General features: G+C 50.5%; 4 protein-coding genes and 1 pseudogene across 6 annotated transcripts in view; 3 read left to right on the forward strand and 2 right to left on the reverse strand.

Annotated features, from left to right (window-relative positions):
• Positions 1 to 892, reverse strand: part of LOC112346520 (coiled-coil domain-containing protein 113-like) — a 1,805-nt gene extending 913 nt beyond the window's left edge. The window contains exons 1-2 of the mRNA XM_024675650.1: positions 553 to 892; positions 32 to 495 (exon numbers count right to left, since the gene is read on the reverse strand). Coding sequence (XP_024531418.1) covers positions 32 to 495; positions 553 to 657 — 569 coding nt within the window. The 5' untranslated portion in view covers positions 658 to 892. The remainder of the gene's footprint in view (positions 1 to 31; positions 496 to 552) is intronic.
• A 70-nt stretch (positions 893 to 962) lies between these two features.
• LOC9641344 (protein FATTY ACID EXPORT 4, chloroplastic) lies at positions 963 to 1,914 on the forward strand. Its single transcript, XM_002970743.2, has 4 exons — positions 963 to 1,286; positions 1,348 to 1,412; positions 1,490 to 1,577; positions 1,629 to 1,914. Exons 1-4 carry the CDS (start codon positions 1,019 to 1,021, stop codon positions 1,739 to 1,741), a joined length of 534 nt encoding a protein of 177 aa, XP_002970789.2. The 5' UTR covers positions 963 to 1,018; the 3' UTR covers positions 1,742 to 1,914.
• A 63-nt stretch (positions 1,915 to 1,977) lies between these two features.
• LOC9641345 overlaps positions 1,978 to 13,052 on the reverse strand; it is a 12,763-nt pseudogene continuing 1,688 nt past the window's right edge.
• LOC112346537 (protein N-terminal and lysine N-methyltransferase EFM7-like) lies at positions 4,327 to 5,710 on the forward strand. Its single transcript, XM_024675726.1, has 8 exons — positions 4,327 to 4,424; positions 4,467 to 4,534; positions 4,588 to 4,707; positions 4,791 to 4,867; positions 4,920 to 4,968; positions 5,051 to 5,152; positions 5,211 to 5,316; positions 5,370 to 5,710. Exons 1-8 carry the CDS (start codon positions 4,375 to 4,377, stop codon positions 5,536 to 5,538), a joined length of 741 nt encoding a protein of 246 aa, XP_024531494.1. The 5' UTR covers positions 4,327 to 4,374; the 3' UTR covers positions 5,539 to 5,710.
• Positions 10,094 to 11,470, forward strand: LOC112346535 (protein-lysine methyltransferase C42C1.13-like). 3 transcript variants are annotated; one of them, XM_024675723.1, is made up of 8 exons: positions 10,094 to 10,178; positions 10,221 to 10,288; positions 10,342 to 10,461; positions 10,550 to 10,626; positions 10,679 to 10,727; positions 10,807 to 10,908; positions 10,967 to 11,072; positions 11,127 to 11,470. In XM_024675723.1, the coding sequence occupies exons 1-8, from the start codon at positions 10,126 to 10,128 to the stop codon at positions 11,293 to 11,295; spliced, it is 744 nt and encodes a 247-aa protein (XP_024531491.1). In that variant the 5' UTR covers positions 10,094 to 10,125; the 3' UTR covers positions 11,296 to 11,470. The 3 variants fall into 3 exon arrangements, with proteins under 3 accessions (XP_024531491.1, XP_024531492.1, XP_024531493.1); XM_024675724.1 differs by having other exon boundaries at positions 10,553 to 10,626; XM_024675725.1 differs by lacking the exon at positions 10,342 to 10,461 and having other exon boundaries at positions 10,553 to 10,626.

The following is a 13,052-nucleotide window of genomic DNA, read 5'->3' on the forward strand; positions in this document are numbered from 1 at the left end:
CAGACAAAGAAAAGCCAAGAACAAGCATTACCTCAACACATCTTCGGCATAGATCACCTTTCCGGGATTGATCTCTGACAAAAGAATCACCTCCCTGTAGAAGCTGTTCTTCTCCTTCTTCGTTTCCCTCATGCCTCGCTTCACCTCATTGTAAACAGCACCAAGATCATCGAGGCAGCGATCGTTCTCCGCTCGCAACTTCTCGACTTGATCAGTGAGATGTCCGCATTCTTCATCAGCGATCTCAACTTTCTCCTCGGTGCTCATGGGAAGCGCCTCGGCTCTTTGCTTGGGTGGCGAGAGCGAAGGTATCTTTGGCGGCGACAAGAATCGTACTGTGGCTCTTGGCACCGGAGGACCATCGTGAAAAATCCGGAACGATCGTCTCGAGCTCCGGCGTAGTGCCTCGGCTGCCTCCTGTTCTTCCTTCTCAGTTTCTTCTTCTTCCATCTTTTCCAGGTGAAGTTGCAAGCTCCCCTTGCGTGTCACAATCCTCTGGAAGAGAGAGGAAAAACTCACGAACAACGAAGCTAGAATCTGGAAAGAACTTACCGATAGATGTTCCGAGAGTAGCGTATTTTCCATTCGCACTGCCTCTTGCTTCACCTGGAGCGCTTGCAGCTCCTTGTTCCTCTCCATGATCTCGTACTGGTCCATGGCGATCTGCCCTAGCGGTCTCCTCGCTGGAAATCCCAGCTTCTTGGATCAATGCCGGCGGCCGGATCCACAAAACCTCATCGAAATACCCTACCGGGCGATGATCTCCCAGCTTGTGCGCTTGGATCGAGCTTGAGAAGCTGGAGCTCGCCTCGATCGTGTGGCGAAGATCCAGGGCTCTAGCGCGCCATTAAACTCCCCTCTGGCGGTTTTACGCGCATCCGCTGGACGAATCTCGAGAAGCCACGTGGACTTCGTCAGCCCTAAGCTGGGCGCCGGCTGAATCGGCCGAAGCCACGTGTCACTGCCACATGTTTGTGCATTGTGTCCGAAGGAGCGAGCATCGCGTGGGAGTTTAGCTATGGAGGCGATTCTAGGGCTAAGAGCTCCGTCTAGGGCAATCGACGTGAAGACCGGGCTTTCTCCGCGCAGGATCGGCAATGCGAGCTCGAGCAGCCTCAAGATTGGCAATACGAGGGTGGGAGGCGTCACAGATCTCCGCGTTGGCAGAAGCAATGGCAGGAAGAGGAGGATCGATGCGCTGCGATGCAGGGCGGGGCTGGAGGAGATTGCGCCAGCGACGGCGGCGGCGTATGGATTGACGCTTCTCAGTGGCGGATTCTTTGCCTGTGAGTCTTTGCAATGCGAGCTCTTGCATTTGGCAAGAATATAATTCTTTCTTCTTTGCAGACTCGAGAACTGGCAGCAAGGGATCTCTTGTGGGTGGCCTCACTGGCGGCATCGCATTCGCGGTGGTAAGCAAATCTTTCTAGTCATAGCTAGCTCGTCCGGATGATCTATAGCTCGCTTATCTCCTTGGATCGTCTTTCAGGCGTATCTTTTGATGCTCAACCCCGACACGAAAGACCTCGCCAATGCCATAGGATTCGGCGTGGCATTTCTTTTCATCGCAGTTTTTGGTAATCACTCTCTCTTTGCTAGAAAGGACTTACAAATTCTAGATCACACAGGCATTCGTCTGGCAGCAACTCGACAGCCCATCCCGTCTGGATTGCTACTAGCAATCAGCATCGCAGCCTCGGTAGTGTTCGTCAATGCCTACTTCAGTGCCCGGCTGCTTTAGGAGTGCTCCAAGTGTAATAAAAATCTAGCCAGCTCGAGAAACAGAGAAGAGAAGCTCTTGGTGGCCATCTCCAGGTAATGAAAGTGAGCTCTCTCTCTCTCTCTCCCCCTCAGGCAAGACTATTATTCTTTCCTTTTCTTTTCTTTCTAGCCAAAGCTAGCTAGCTTAGCGTTCTCTTGGAGTTTGTCTCTATAGCAATGGCTTGGCAAGATGGCGCAACCACAAGACATCGCAGCTACTGGTAAGCACATAAGTTCTTGCTAAAGCTTGTAATTTACAAAAATGTATACGTACTATACACAGGCCTATCTGGATCTATCCGATGGACATCAAGAACACCGAGTATCAAGCTTGCTCAAGAACGAGACGAAGAACAAGGCCGCGAAGCAGGACCCGGCATGTCCTTGAGTCGGTCGTCGGCGAGCTTGTGAAGTATGGACACGGGAGGAACGTAGCCTCTGCCGGTCATCTCCAGGTAATAATAGTGAGCTCTGTCCATCCTGTTTGCTCCGATCATCCCATTGAGCAGTGCGTTGTAGGTGACGCGATCGGGCTTCCACCAGCGAGTCATCTCCTGGTACACTGCCTGTCCTTCGTTCACCTTGCCCGACTTGATGAGCGCGCTGATGATCGAGTTGTAGGCGTAAGGGTGCGGCATTCCTTCCTTCCTGATGGCGTTGAAAAGCGACACGGCCTCGTCGACCCGGTTCGCCTTGCAGAGATGGAAGATCAACCTGGTCCGCGTCTGGCTGTTTGCAACACCGCTCCTCTCCATCTCGTGAAAGAGCATGCAGCCACCTTCGAGCTTCCCCGACTTGCAGAGCCCGTCCACCAAGCTGCTGTAGACGAAGCTGTCCGGAGGTCAGCCTCTCTCCTTCATGTGCTGGAAGTATAGCGAGGCCTTGGTCAGCTGGCGGCGCTTGCAGAGGCCGGAGATGAGAGCCCCGTAGGTGACAACGTTTGCGGAGCACCGGCTGGAGCTCATGTCGTCCAAGACTCCACAGGCAGCGTCGGTGTTCCCGGCCTTGCAGAGCCCCGAGATGAGAATGTTGTACGTGTAGACGTCGGGCTTGCATCCGGCCTCGAGCATCTCGTCGAAGAAGGCCCGTGCTGCCTCAACGTCGCCACTCTTGCAAAGCCCGTCGATGAGGATGTTGTAAGTGATGGTGTCCGGGGTGCAAAACGCCTTCTTCATCTGGGCCAGCATCTCCAGCGCACAGTCCATCTTCCTGGCCTTGCACAGGCCGTGGATGAGAGCGCTGTACACCACCTCGTTTGGAGCCAGGCCTCGAGCTTCCATCGACTTGAAGATCCGGACTGCCGCTCCAATCCTCCCGGCCTTGGAGAGGCCGTCGATCATGGTGCTGAGAGTTACCACGTCGGGAACGCAGCCGTGGGACGTCATCGTCTTGTAGACCGAGGAAGCTTGCGGGATTTTCCCGGTCTGGAGGAGTCCCCGGATGAGAGCAGTGTAGCAGACGGTGTCGAGAGCCAGTCCCCGCGAAGCCATCTCCTTGAAAAGCTTGTAAGCTTCGAAGGATCGCTTCTCCTTGCCGAGGCCATCAATGAGCGAGGTGTAAGTGACCACGTCCGGCGTGCAGCCATTGTCGACGATCTTGCGAAGGAGATCAATGGCTTCTTCGAGGCGTCCCATCTTGCAAAGACCATTGAGGAGAGCGTTGTAGGTGGCGATGGTGGGAGTACACCCATTGGCAGTGATCTTCTCCATCAAAGCCACGGCCTCTTGGATCTTCTTGTTCTTGGCGAGCCAGTTCACAATGGCGGTATAGGTGTGGATGTCGATCGTGCAGCCATTGGTCGTGGTCTCCTGGGCGAGGGAGTGAGCCTGGATCATCATACCTGCCTTGACGAGGCCATTGATGAGGATCGAGAACGTCGCAGCGCTCACCGGCATGGATCTCCTCACCGCCTCGAAGTGATCCATCGCCGCGAGGACCTTGCCCGACTTGCACAGGCCGTGGAGGACGAGATTGTGGGTCTTGAGCGACGGCGCCACGCCGAAATCCTCCTCCATCTCCCTAATAACCGCGAATGCCTCCTCGGGCTCGCGAGCCAGGCAGTAGCCGGTGATGAGGACGTTCCAGGTCTCCACATCCGGCCGAAATATCGTCGCGAGCTCGTTCTTGAGGAGATTCCCGGCCTCCCTGTGGCGCTTGGTCCTGGCAAACACATCCAGGAGCGCGTTCCCCGTGTGGACGCTGTGCTGGAAGCCGAATCGAGGGGAGGAGAGGCACTGGAAGAGCTCCCAGGCGAGATCGGCGTCCTTGAGGCACTGGAAGATCTTCACCACGGCGTCAGTGGAGATTTCCCGGCGTAGCCTGTCCAGCGCCGCCTCGATCGAATGCCTGGAAGAGGAGGAGGAAGAGTGGAGCATCTGCGCGAAATCCCTGTAGCTCCAGACGCCCGCATTGGAGGAAGCGGCAAGATCGTTCGCCTCATCCTCGGTGGATTCCTGAGCTACCGGCTGCGTGGCGATCGATCTGGCGCGGCTGGGTACCTGTGCAATGCGCGATAGCCGGGCAATGCGCGCGCATCCAAATCTTGCCGCCATTCATAAACCCTAACCCCTAGGGCTTTAGGGCATCTTTTGTTATTCTCTTAGGGCTCATGCGATGGACGAGGACGACGATGGAGGTATTGGATCGCTGTTCCTGGACGAGAAGTAAGCTACTAGGATTAAATCGATTCTATCATCCATTGCTAGCTACGTTGAGCAGCGCATTTCCATCGGCCATCACGATATTCCTGTGCTCAGCCTACAATGCTCTTCCAGTGAGTGTGTTCTTTCTCTCTCGGTTCCTCTCTTTCAATGCGATAGCTCGCAGCGGATTACGACCTCACTGGCCAGATAATCTGGCCTGGCACCGAGCTTCTCCTCAATTACATTGTGGATCATAGCCAAATTTTTCAAGGAGCTTCGATCATTGAGCTGGGCTCTGGTGTTGGTATGAAGTTCTTCGCATGGTTTTCTCTTCTTTCTTTCTTTCTGTTTTTTTTTTTAACACTTGTTCTTTTCCATGGTTTGTAGGAGTGACTGGCCTTTTGTGTGGAAGGATTGGCTGCCGCAAAGTCGTCATGACTGATCACAATGACACCGTTTTAAAGGCACGAATTTTCATGCATTGTTTCTTAAAACAAGTTTGGGGATCGCTGCTAGATCATGAGGAAAAACGTGGCGCTTCAGCAGGACACGGTGTTGCTATCGCGTGAGTTCTTTCTCACTGATATATGATATATGAGAGATCTCGTTTGTTTGTTTGTTTTTTTTTTTTTTTTTCCTCATTGCAGGGATTGCCTGTGAAAAGCTTGAGTGGGGGAATGAAGAACAGCTCTCTCTCATCCTTGACAAGCATCCGGAGGGATTTGACTACATCCTTGGGGCCGACATTTATATCCTTTTGATGGAAGCTTTTTGACTCCAAGTTTCTCCTTGAACAGATCCTATCACGCTACCAGCAATGCAACATTCCTCCGCTAATGAGGACTGTCAACAAGCTTTTGCAACACCACCACTGCCGCAAGTTTTTTCTTGCTTACATCTCTCGCATACAAAGGTTATTTGCTTCTTCTTTTGTGTTTTCTTGAATCTTTTCTTTCTTTTTTTTAGCACTGATCGAGCATTCTTTAACGAGGCGTCTGAGCACAACCTGGAGTTGCGCGAGGTGGAAGTGTCGAGAACCAGCCCAGGTGATGGCATTTACAGCGGTGTGATTTACGAAATCATTCTCAAGCGAGATTGTCACAATTGTCGTACCTTTACTGCTCCACATATTTGAGAACTCGAAGAGCTTCTCAATGGTTTCAAACTCCTCTGGAAACGTTAGCAGTCAACCAGAGAAGATGGTATGCCATAAAGGCTTGGAAACTACACAGCAAACAGTGTTTGCGAAGACTATGTTGGTATCTATATGGTATTAGTAAACATAATTGATCTTTTCATTACACATAGTTGATGATCTGAGTTTTGAATCTCCTTTGCCTGCATTTCAAACTAGTCTTTTGAGCCTTGAATCTCCTTTGCCTAGATTTCAAACTAGTGAAGGATCTATTGCTGAGCAGCAACCTTGTAAAATAAGCTGCCACGAAACATTTTGTTGTTTTTACCCCTCAAAACTCCAGGATGCACTGTCCTGTTACATTGTGCTTTGCTTGCATTGTCTCATACTCAAGGGAATCGTGCTTTCATGTGCTATATTTGTTACGATACTGCGACAGCTTCCCAAATCCCTGCTTGTAATTGCGTTGGTGTACATCGCCGTGACTTAGCTGTAGAGCAGCCGAAATTACAATGAAGAATGATACAGCAATACAAGTTGGGGGCTCAGATGGGAACACGGAAGAACATCAAAATCTTAAGAGGAGAGCACAGAGATTGGTGAGTCTGTCAGAGCAAGTGAAATTTGTGGCTCTAGTATTGTCAGCCCTGGAGAAGGGTGCAACATACATAGGGCAAATAGCATTCGTGGGCGCCACTGTGGTCCTGCTGGGGGGTTACGTCTCTCAGCTCAAGCCTTACGATTTCAAGCTCATTTCTGGTCTGCTGCTTTCAGAGGGTGTGCGAGTGTTCTTAGTCAGCAAGAATGTTGATTACTTAGTAGCCGCTGGGTACCACAAAAGTATCTTTGGAGGGATAGTTTTCTGGGCTTTGGGATGTTATGGCATTTGCTGTTCGAGGCAGTGGTCAAATCATATAAAGGAGCTGTCAATACATCTGATATTCCATGGGCTCCAAGTGGGTAGTGCAGCTGTAACATTTGGTTTCTCCCTTGCTCGGATCAAGTCAGGAGACTACAAACACATCTCGTCGTCGGATGTAGAGGAGGTGGCCAACTTTGTGTTTGGGATCAAGCTGTTCTACATTCTGACTTTGGTGGAGTCATCAGTTTTCTTGGCGGTCAAACTACTGGGTTGGGACTCCTTCGGGTTGTGGCTGAGAAGTATTGCGGGTAAGGCTGAAGCGCATATACTTGCACACCATGTATGCCCACGTGTGCATGAGGCGTTTATGAGAGAGGGATTCAGTAAAGCATTAGGTGTAAATCTTTTCACTTACGTCATCAATTGGTTTTTGGATGAAGAACACCAAAAATGGGATGAAGAACACCAAGAACGCAGCTCCCATCACGAGCAGTTACTGGAGCTCCTTTGCTGGAACATACCTCACGAAGCTAGAACCTTTGGAAGTATCAAATGCATGATTCAGCTCATTGCTCTCGGAACATCATATCATGAAAAACCAAGGCATACTGCAAACAAGATTCTAGCAAAGGTTGTATTAACACCAGGTCAGTTACACAACTTCGTATTAGCGGTGCGAGAATTTGGAATAATTCCTTTGGCGGTTGTGGACTTTGACGTGATCAAATTCCTGGACCGCATTGTCACAGAAGCACCAGTGGGCTTCCTTCCTCGTGAAGCAGTTTCCAAGCAAGCATCCGAGTATCTAATCAAATCCATTATTGACGGAAGCGACGACGAGATCAAAGCCGAAGCGGCCTGGACATTCTTAGAGTGGTGGAGCAGTCCGAGTGTTTACCGGAGCTATGCTTTTGATCCTGCAGATATCTTTCACAGGATTTTCATTCATAGGCAGTGGTCAATATCTAAAAGACAAGTAAGCCATTCCGAGCTCGAAACAGGTTCGGGATATGAATCAGTTACTGGTCCGTTTATAACAGTCTTGAGTAAGAAACATCAGAGGTCAGGTATCATGAACAAGTTTTTGAGTAGGGTGGACTTCAGTAAACTCAAGAACAAGCGAAGCACTATCAACCTGTCTGGCATTGTCACTGAGGTTATTGGTGCCAAGTCAGAGCTAGACGATATTGTAGTTGGGCTGGTGGCTGCTTGGATATGGTTCATGGATGAATCCACTTTCCACAAGGCAATGTCCAACTTGAGTGAAGCGGAGCTGGGCATGCTCAAGAGGAGTCCTCGTATTTATGAGGCTATACTGTTATCTGAGAAGGGAGAATGGTTTCACAACAGACACACACTATCTTTAGAAGGTAAGGGAGTTTATATAGCTGGTCTCTAGCCAGTAACCACCATTTTCTAACACGAAGTTCTTGTAATTCACAAATACAATACGTACTGTACACAGGCATTGGTACCACATCTGGAGATCGACGTCACAGCCAAGAACACTGAGTATCAAGCTTGCTCCTTCAGTCAGTCGTCAGTATGGACATGGGAGGAACGTAGCCTCTGCCGGTCATCTCCAGGTAATAAAAGTGAGCTCTGTCCATCCTGTTTGCTGTGATCATCCCATTGAGCAGTGCGTTGTAGGTGACGCGATCGGGCCTCCACCAGCGAGTCATCTCCTGGTACACGGGTTCACCTTGCCCGACTTGATGAGAGCGCTGATGATCGAGTTGTAGGCGTAAGGGTGCGGCATTCCTTCCTTCCTGATGGCGTTGAAAAGCGACACGGCCTCGTCGACCCGGTTCGCTTTGCAGAGATGGAAGATCAGCCTGGTCCGCGTCTGGCTGTTTGCAACACCGCTCCTCTCCATCTCGTCAAAGAGCATGCAGCCACCTTCGAGCTTCCCCGACTTGCAGAGCCCGTCCACCAAGCTGCTGTAGACGAAGCTGTCCGGAGGTCAGCCTCTCTCCTTCATGTGCTGGAAGTATAGCGAGGCCTTGGTCAGCTGGCGGCGCTTGCAGAGGCCGGAGATGAGAGCCCCGTAGGTGACAACGTTTGCGGAGCACCGGCTGGAGCTCATGTCGTCGAAGACTCCACAGGCAGCGTCGGTGTTCCCGGCCTTGCAGAACCCCGAGATGAGAATGTTGTACGTGTAGACGTCGGGCTTGCATCCGGCCTCGAGCATCTCGTCGAAGAAGGCCCGTGCTGCCTCAACGTCGCCACTCTTGCAAAGCCCGTCGATGAGGATGTTGTAAGTGATGGTGTCCGGGGTGCAAAACGCCTTCTTCATCTGGGCCAGCATCTCCAGCGCACAGTCCATCTTCCTGGCCTTGCACAGGCCGTGGATGAGAGCGCTGTACACCACCTCGTTTGGAGCCAGGCCTCGAGCTTCCATCGACTTGAAGATCCGGACTGCCGCTCCAATCCTCCCGGCCTTGGAGAGGCCGTCGATCATGGTGCTGAGAGTTACCACGTCGGGAACGCAGCCGTGGGACGTCATCGTCTTGTAGACCGAGGAAGCTTGCGGGATTTTCCCGGTCTGGAGGAGTTCCCGGATGAGAGCAGTGTAGCAGACGGTGTCGAGAGCCAGTCCCCGCAAAGCCATCTCCTTGAAAAGCTTGTAAGCTTCGAAGGATCGCTTCTCCTTGCCGAGGCCATCGATGAGCGAGGTGTAAGTGACCACGTCCGGCGTGCAGCCATTGTCGACGATCTTGCGAAGGAGATCAATGGCTTCTTCGAGGCGTCCCATCTTGCAAAGACCATTGAGGAGAGCGTTGTAGGTGGCGATGGTGGGAGTACACCCATTGGCAGTGATCTTCTCCATCAGAGCCACGGCCTCTTCGATCTTCTTGTTCTTGGCGAGCCAGTCCACAATGGCGGTGTAGGTGTGGATGTCGATCGTGCAGCCATTGATTGTGGTCTCCTGGGCGAGGGAGTGAGCTTGGATCATCATACCTGCCTTGACGAGGCCATTGATGAGGATCGAGAATGTCGCAGCGGTCACCGGCATGGATCTCCTCACCATCTCGAAGTGATCCATCGCCGCGAGGACCTGGCCCGACTTGCACAGGCCGTGGAGGACGAGATTGTGGGTCTTGAGCGACGGCGCCACGCCGTAATCCTCCTCCATCTCCCTAATAACCGCGAATGCCTCCTCGGGCTCGCGAGCCAGGCAGTAGCCGGTGATGAGGACGTTCCAGGTCTCCACATCCGGCCGAAATATCGTCGCGAGCTCGTTCTTGAGGAGATTCCCGCCCTCCCTGTGGCGCTTGGTCCTGGCAAACACATCCAGGCTGTGCTGGAAGCCGAATCGAGGGGAGGAGAGGCACTGGAAGAGCTCCCAGGCGAGATCGGCGTCCTTGAGGCACTGGAAGATCTTCACCACGGCGTCAGTGGAGATTTCCCGGCGTAGCCTGCCCAGCGCCGCCTCGATCGAATGACTGGAAGAGGAGGAGGAAGAGTGGAGCATCTGCGCGAAATCCCTGTAGCTCCAGACGCCCGCATTGGAGCAAGCGGCAAGATCGTCCGCCTCATCCTCGGTGGATTCCTGAGCTACCGGCTGCGTGGCGATCGATCTGGCGCGGCTGGGTACCTGGGCAATGCGCGATAGCCGGGCAATGCGCGAGCATCCAAATCTTGCCGCCATTCATAAACCCTAACCCGTAGGGCTTTAGCGCATCTTTTTTGAGTAACATTCTTATTCTCTTAGGGCTCATGCGATGGACGAGGACGACGATGGAGGAGGTATTGGATCGCTGTTCCTGGACGAGAAGTAAGCTACTAGGATTTAATCGATTCTATCATCCACTGCTAGCTACGTTGAGCAGCGCATTTCCATCGGCCATCACGAGATTCCTGTGCTCAGCCTACAATGCTCTTCCAGTGAGTGTGTTCTTTCTCTCTCGGTTCCTCTCTTTCAATGCGATAGCTCGCAGCGGACTACGACCTCACTGGCCAGATAATCTGGCCTGGCACCGAGCTTCTCCTCAATTACATTGTGGATCATAGCCAAAGTTTTCAAGGAGCTTCGATCATTGAGCTGGGCTCTGGTGTTGGTATAAAGTTCTTGGCATGGTTTTCTCTTCTTTCTCTCTTTTTTTTTTTTTTCTAACACTTGTTTTTTTTTCATGGTTTTTTTTCATGGAGTGACTGGCCTTTTGTGTGGAAGGATTGGCTGCCGCAAAGTCGTCATGACTGATCACAATGACATCGTTTTAAAGGCAGGAATTTTCATGCATGGTTTCTTAAAACAAGTTTGGGGATCGCTGCTAGATCATGCGGAAAAACGTGGCGCTTCAGCAGGACACGGCGTTGCTATCGCGTGAGTTCTTTCTCACTGATATATGATATATGAGAGATCTCGTTTGTTTGTTTGATTTTTTCTTTTTTCCTCATTGCAGGGATTGCCTGTGAAAAGCTTGAGTGGGGGAATGAAGAACAGCTCTCTCTCATCCTTGACAAGCATCCGGAGGGATTTGACTACATCCTTGGGGCCGACATTTATATCCCTTTGATGGAAGCTTTTTTACTCCAAGTTTCTCCTTGAACAGATCCTATCACGCTACCAGCAATGCAACATTCCTCCGCTAATCAGGACTGTCAACAAACTTTTGCAACACCACCACTGCCGCAAGTTTCTTCTTGCTTACGTCTCTCGCATACAGAGGTTATTTTGCTTCTTTTTTTGTGTTTTCTTGAATCTTTTGTTTCTTTTTTTCAGCACTGATCGAGCATTCTTTAACGAGGCATCTGAGCACAACCTGGAGTTGCGCGAGGTGGAAGTGTCGAGAACCAGCCCAGGTGATGGCATTTACAGCGGTGTGATTTACGAAATCATTCTCAAGCGAGATTGTCACAATTGTCGTACCTTTACTGCTCCAAACATTTGAGAACTCGAAGAGCTACTCAATGGTTTCAAACTCCTCTGGAAACGTTAGCAGTCAACCAGAGAAGATGGTATGCCATAAAGGCTTGGAAACTACACAGCAAACAGTCTTTGCGAAGACTATGTTGGTATCTATATGGTATTAGTAAACATAATTGATCTTTTCATTACACATGGTTGATGATCTGAGTTTTGAATCTCCTTTGCCTGCATTTCAAACTAGTCTTTTGAGCCTTGCATCTCCTTTGCCTGCATTTCAAACTAGTCTTTTGAGCCTTGAATTTCCTTTGCCTAGATTTAAAACTAGTGAAGGATCTATTGCTGAGCAGCAACCTTGTAAAATAAGCTGCCACGAAACATTTTGTTGTTTTTACCCCTCAAAACTCCAAGATGCACTGTCCTGTTACATTATGCTTTGCTTGCATTGTCTCATACTCAACAGAATCGTGCTTTCATGTGCTATATTTGTTACGATACTGCGACAGCTTCCCAAATCCCTGCTTGTAATTTCGTTGGTGTACATCGCCGTGACATAGCTGTAGAGCAGCCGAGATTACAATGGAGATACAAGATTGGGACTCAGATGGCAACACGGAAGAACATAAGAGGAGAGCACAGAGATTGGTGAGTCTGTCAGTGCAAGTGAAATATGTGGCTCTAGTATTGGCAGCCTTGGAGCAAGGTGCAACATACATAGGGCAAATAGCGTTCGTGGGTGCCACAGTGATCCTGCTGGGGGGTTATGTCTCTCAGCTGAAGTCTTACGATTTCAGGCTCATTTCTGGTCTGCTGCTTTCAGAGGGTGTGCGAGTGTTCCTAGGCAGCAAGAATGTTGATTACTTAGTAGCCGCTGGGTACCACAAAAGTATCTTAGGAGGGATATTGACCTCGTCATTGTACTGCGCTTTCGTAGGTTATGACTTTTGCTATCTGAGGACGCTGCCGCCAAAGCTTATAAAGCACCTGTTCATACATCTCATATTCCATGGGCTCCAAGTGTGTAGTGCAGCTGTAACATTTGGTTTCTCTCTTGCTCGGCTCGAGTCAGGAGACTACAAACCCATCTCATCGTCGGGTACAGGGCAGGTGGCCAACTTTGTGTATGGGATCAGGCTGTTCTACATTCTAACTTTGGTGGAGTCATCAGTTTTCTTGGCGGTCAAACTACTGGGTTGGGACTCCTTCATGTTGTGGCTGAGAAGTATTGCAGGGGAAGCTGAAGGGCATATACTTGCACTCCATGTAGGCCCACGTGTACATGAGGCGTTTATGACAGAGGGATTCAGAAAAGCATTAGGTGTAAATCTTTTCACTTATGTCATCAATTATTTTTTGGATGGTGTGGAAGAACAATGCAGCTTCGATCACAAGAAGGTACTGGAGGTCCTTTGCTGGAACATACCTGATCAAGCTAGAACCTTCGGAAGTATCAAATGCATGATTCAGCTCATTGTTCTCGGAACATCATATCATGAAGGAGCAAGGCATACTGCAAACAAGATTCTAGCAAAGGTTGTATTAACAAAAGGTCAGTTACACAACTTCCTATTAGCTGTGCGAGAATTTGGAATAATTCCTTTGGCGGTTGTGGACGGTGACCTGATCAAATTCCTGGACCACATTGTCACAGAAACACCAGTCCGCTTTCTTCCTTGGGAAACCAGTTCCCAGCAAGCCTCCAAAAACCTAATCAAATCCTCATTGACCGGAACCACCACAAAATCAAGGCCCAGGGGCCCCAAATTCTTGAAGGGGGGAAGA

The sequence above is a fragment of the Selaginella moellendorffii genome, unplaced genomic scaffold (assembly GCF_000143415.4).
Source record: "Selaginella moellendorffii unplaced genomic scaffold, v1.0 SELMOscaffold_15, whole genome shotgun sequence".
In the NCBI taxonomy this organism is placed as follows: domain Eukaryota; kingdom Viridiplantae; phylum Streptophyta; class Lycopodiopsida; order Selaginellales; family Selaginellaceae; genus Selaginella; species Selaginella moellendorffii.

Bases quoted from the DNA above. Each gene is read 5' to 3' on its own strand.
- LOC112346537 (XM_024675726.1), top strand. From the start codon at position 4,375: ATGGACGAGGACGACGATGGAGGTATTGGATCGCTGTTCCTGGACGAG. The intron at 4,868-4,919 runs GCACGAATTTTC...GATCGCTGCTAG, and splicing joins ACAATGACACCGTTTTAAAG to ATCATGAGGAAAAACGTGGC. The intron at 5,317-5,369 runs GTTATTTGCTTC...TCTTTTTTTTAG, and splicing joins TACATCTCTCGCATACAAAG to CACTGATCGAGCATTCTTTA.
- LOC112346535 (XM_024675723.1), top strand. From the start codon at position 10,126: ATGGACGAGGACGACGATGGAGGAGGTATTGGATCGCTGTTCCTGGAC. The intron at 10,179-10,220 runs GTAAGCTACTAG...ATCCACTGCTAG, and splicing joins TCGCTGTTCCTGGACGAGAA to CTACGTTGAGCAGCGCATTT. The intron at 10,462-10,549 runs GTATAAAGTTCT...TTTTTTTTCATG, and splicing joins TGAGCTGGGCTCTGGTGTTG to GAGTGACTGGCCTTTTGTGT.
- LOC9641344 (XM_002970743.2), top strand. From the start codon at position 1,019: ATGGAGGCGATTCTAGGGCTAAGAGCTCCGTCTAGGGCAATCGACGTG. The intron at 1,287-1,347 runs GTGAGTCTTTGC...TCTTCTTTGCAG, and splicing joins CAGTGGCGGATTCTTTGCCT to ACTCGAGAACTGGCAGCAAG. The intron at 1,413-1,489 runs GTAAGCAAATCT...ATCGTCTTTCAG, and splicing joins GCGGCATCGCATTCGCGGTG to GCGTATCTTTTGATGCTCAA.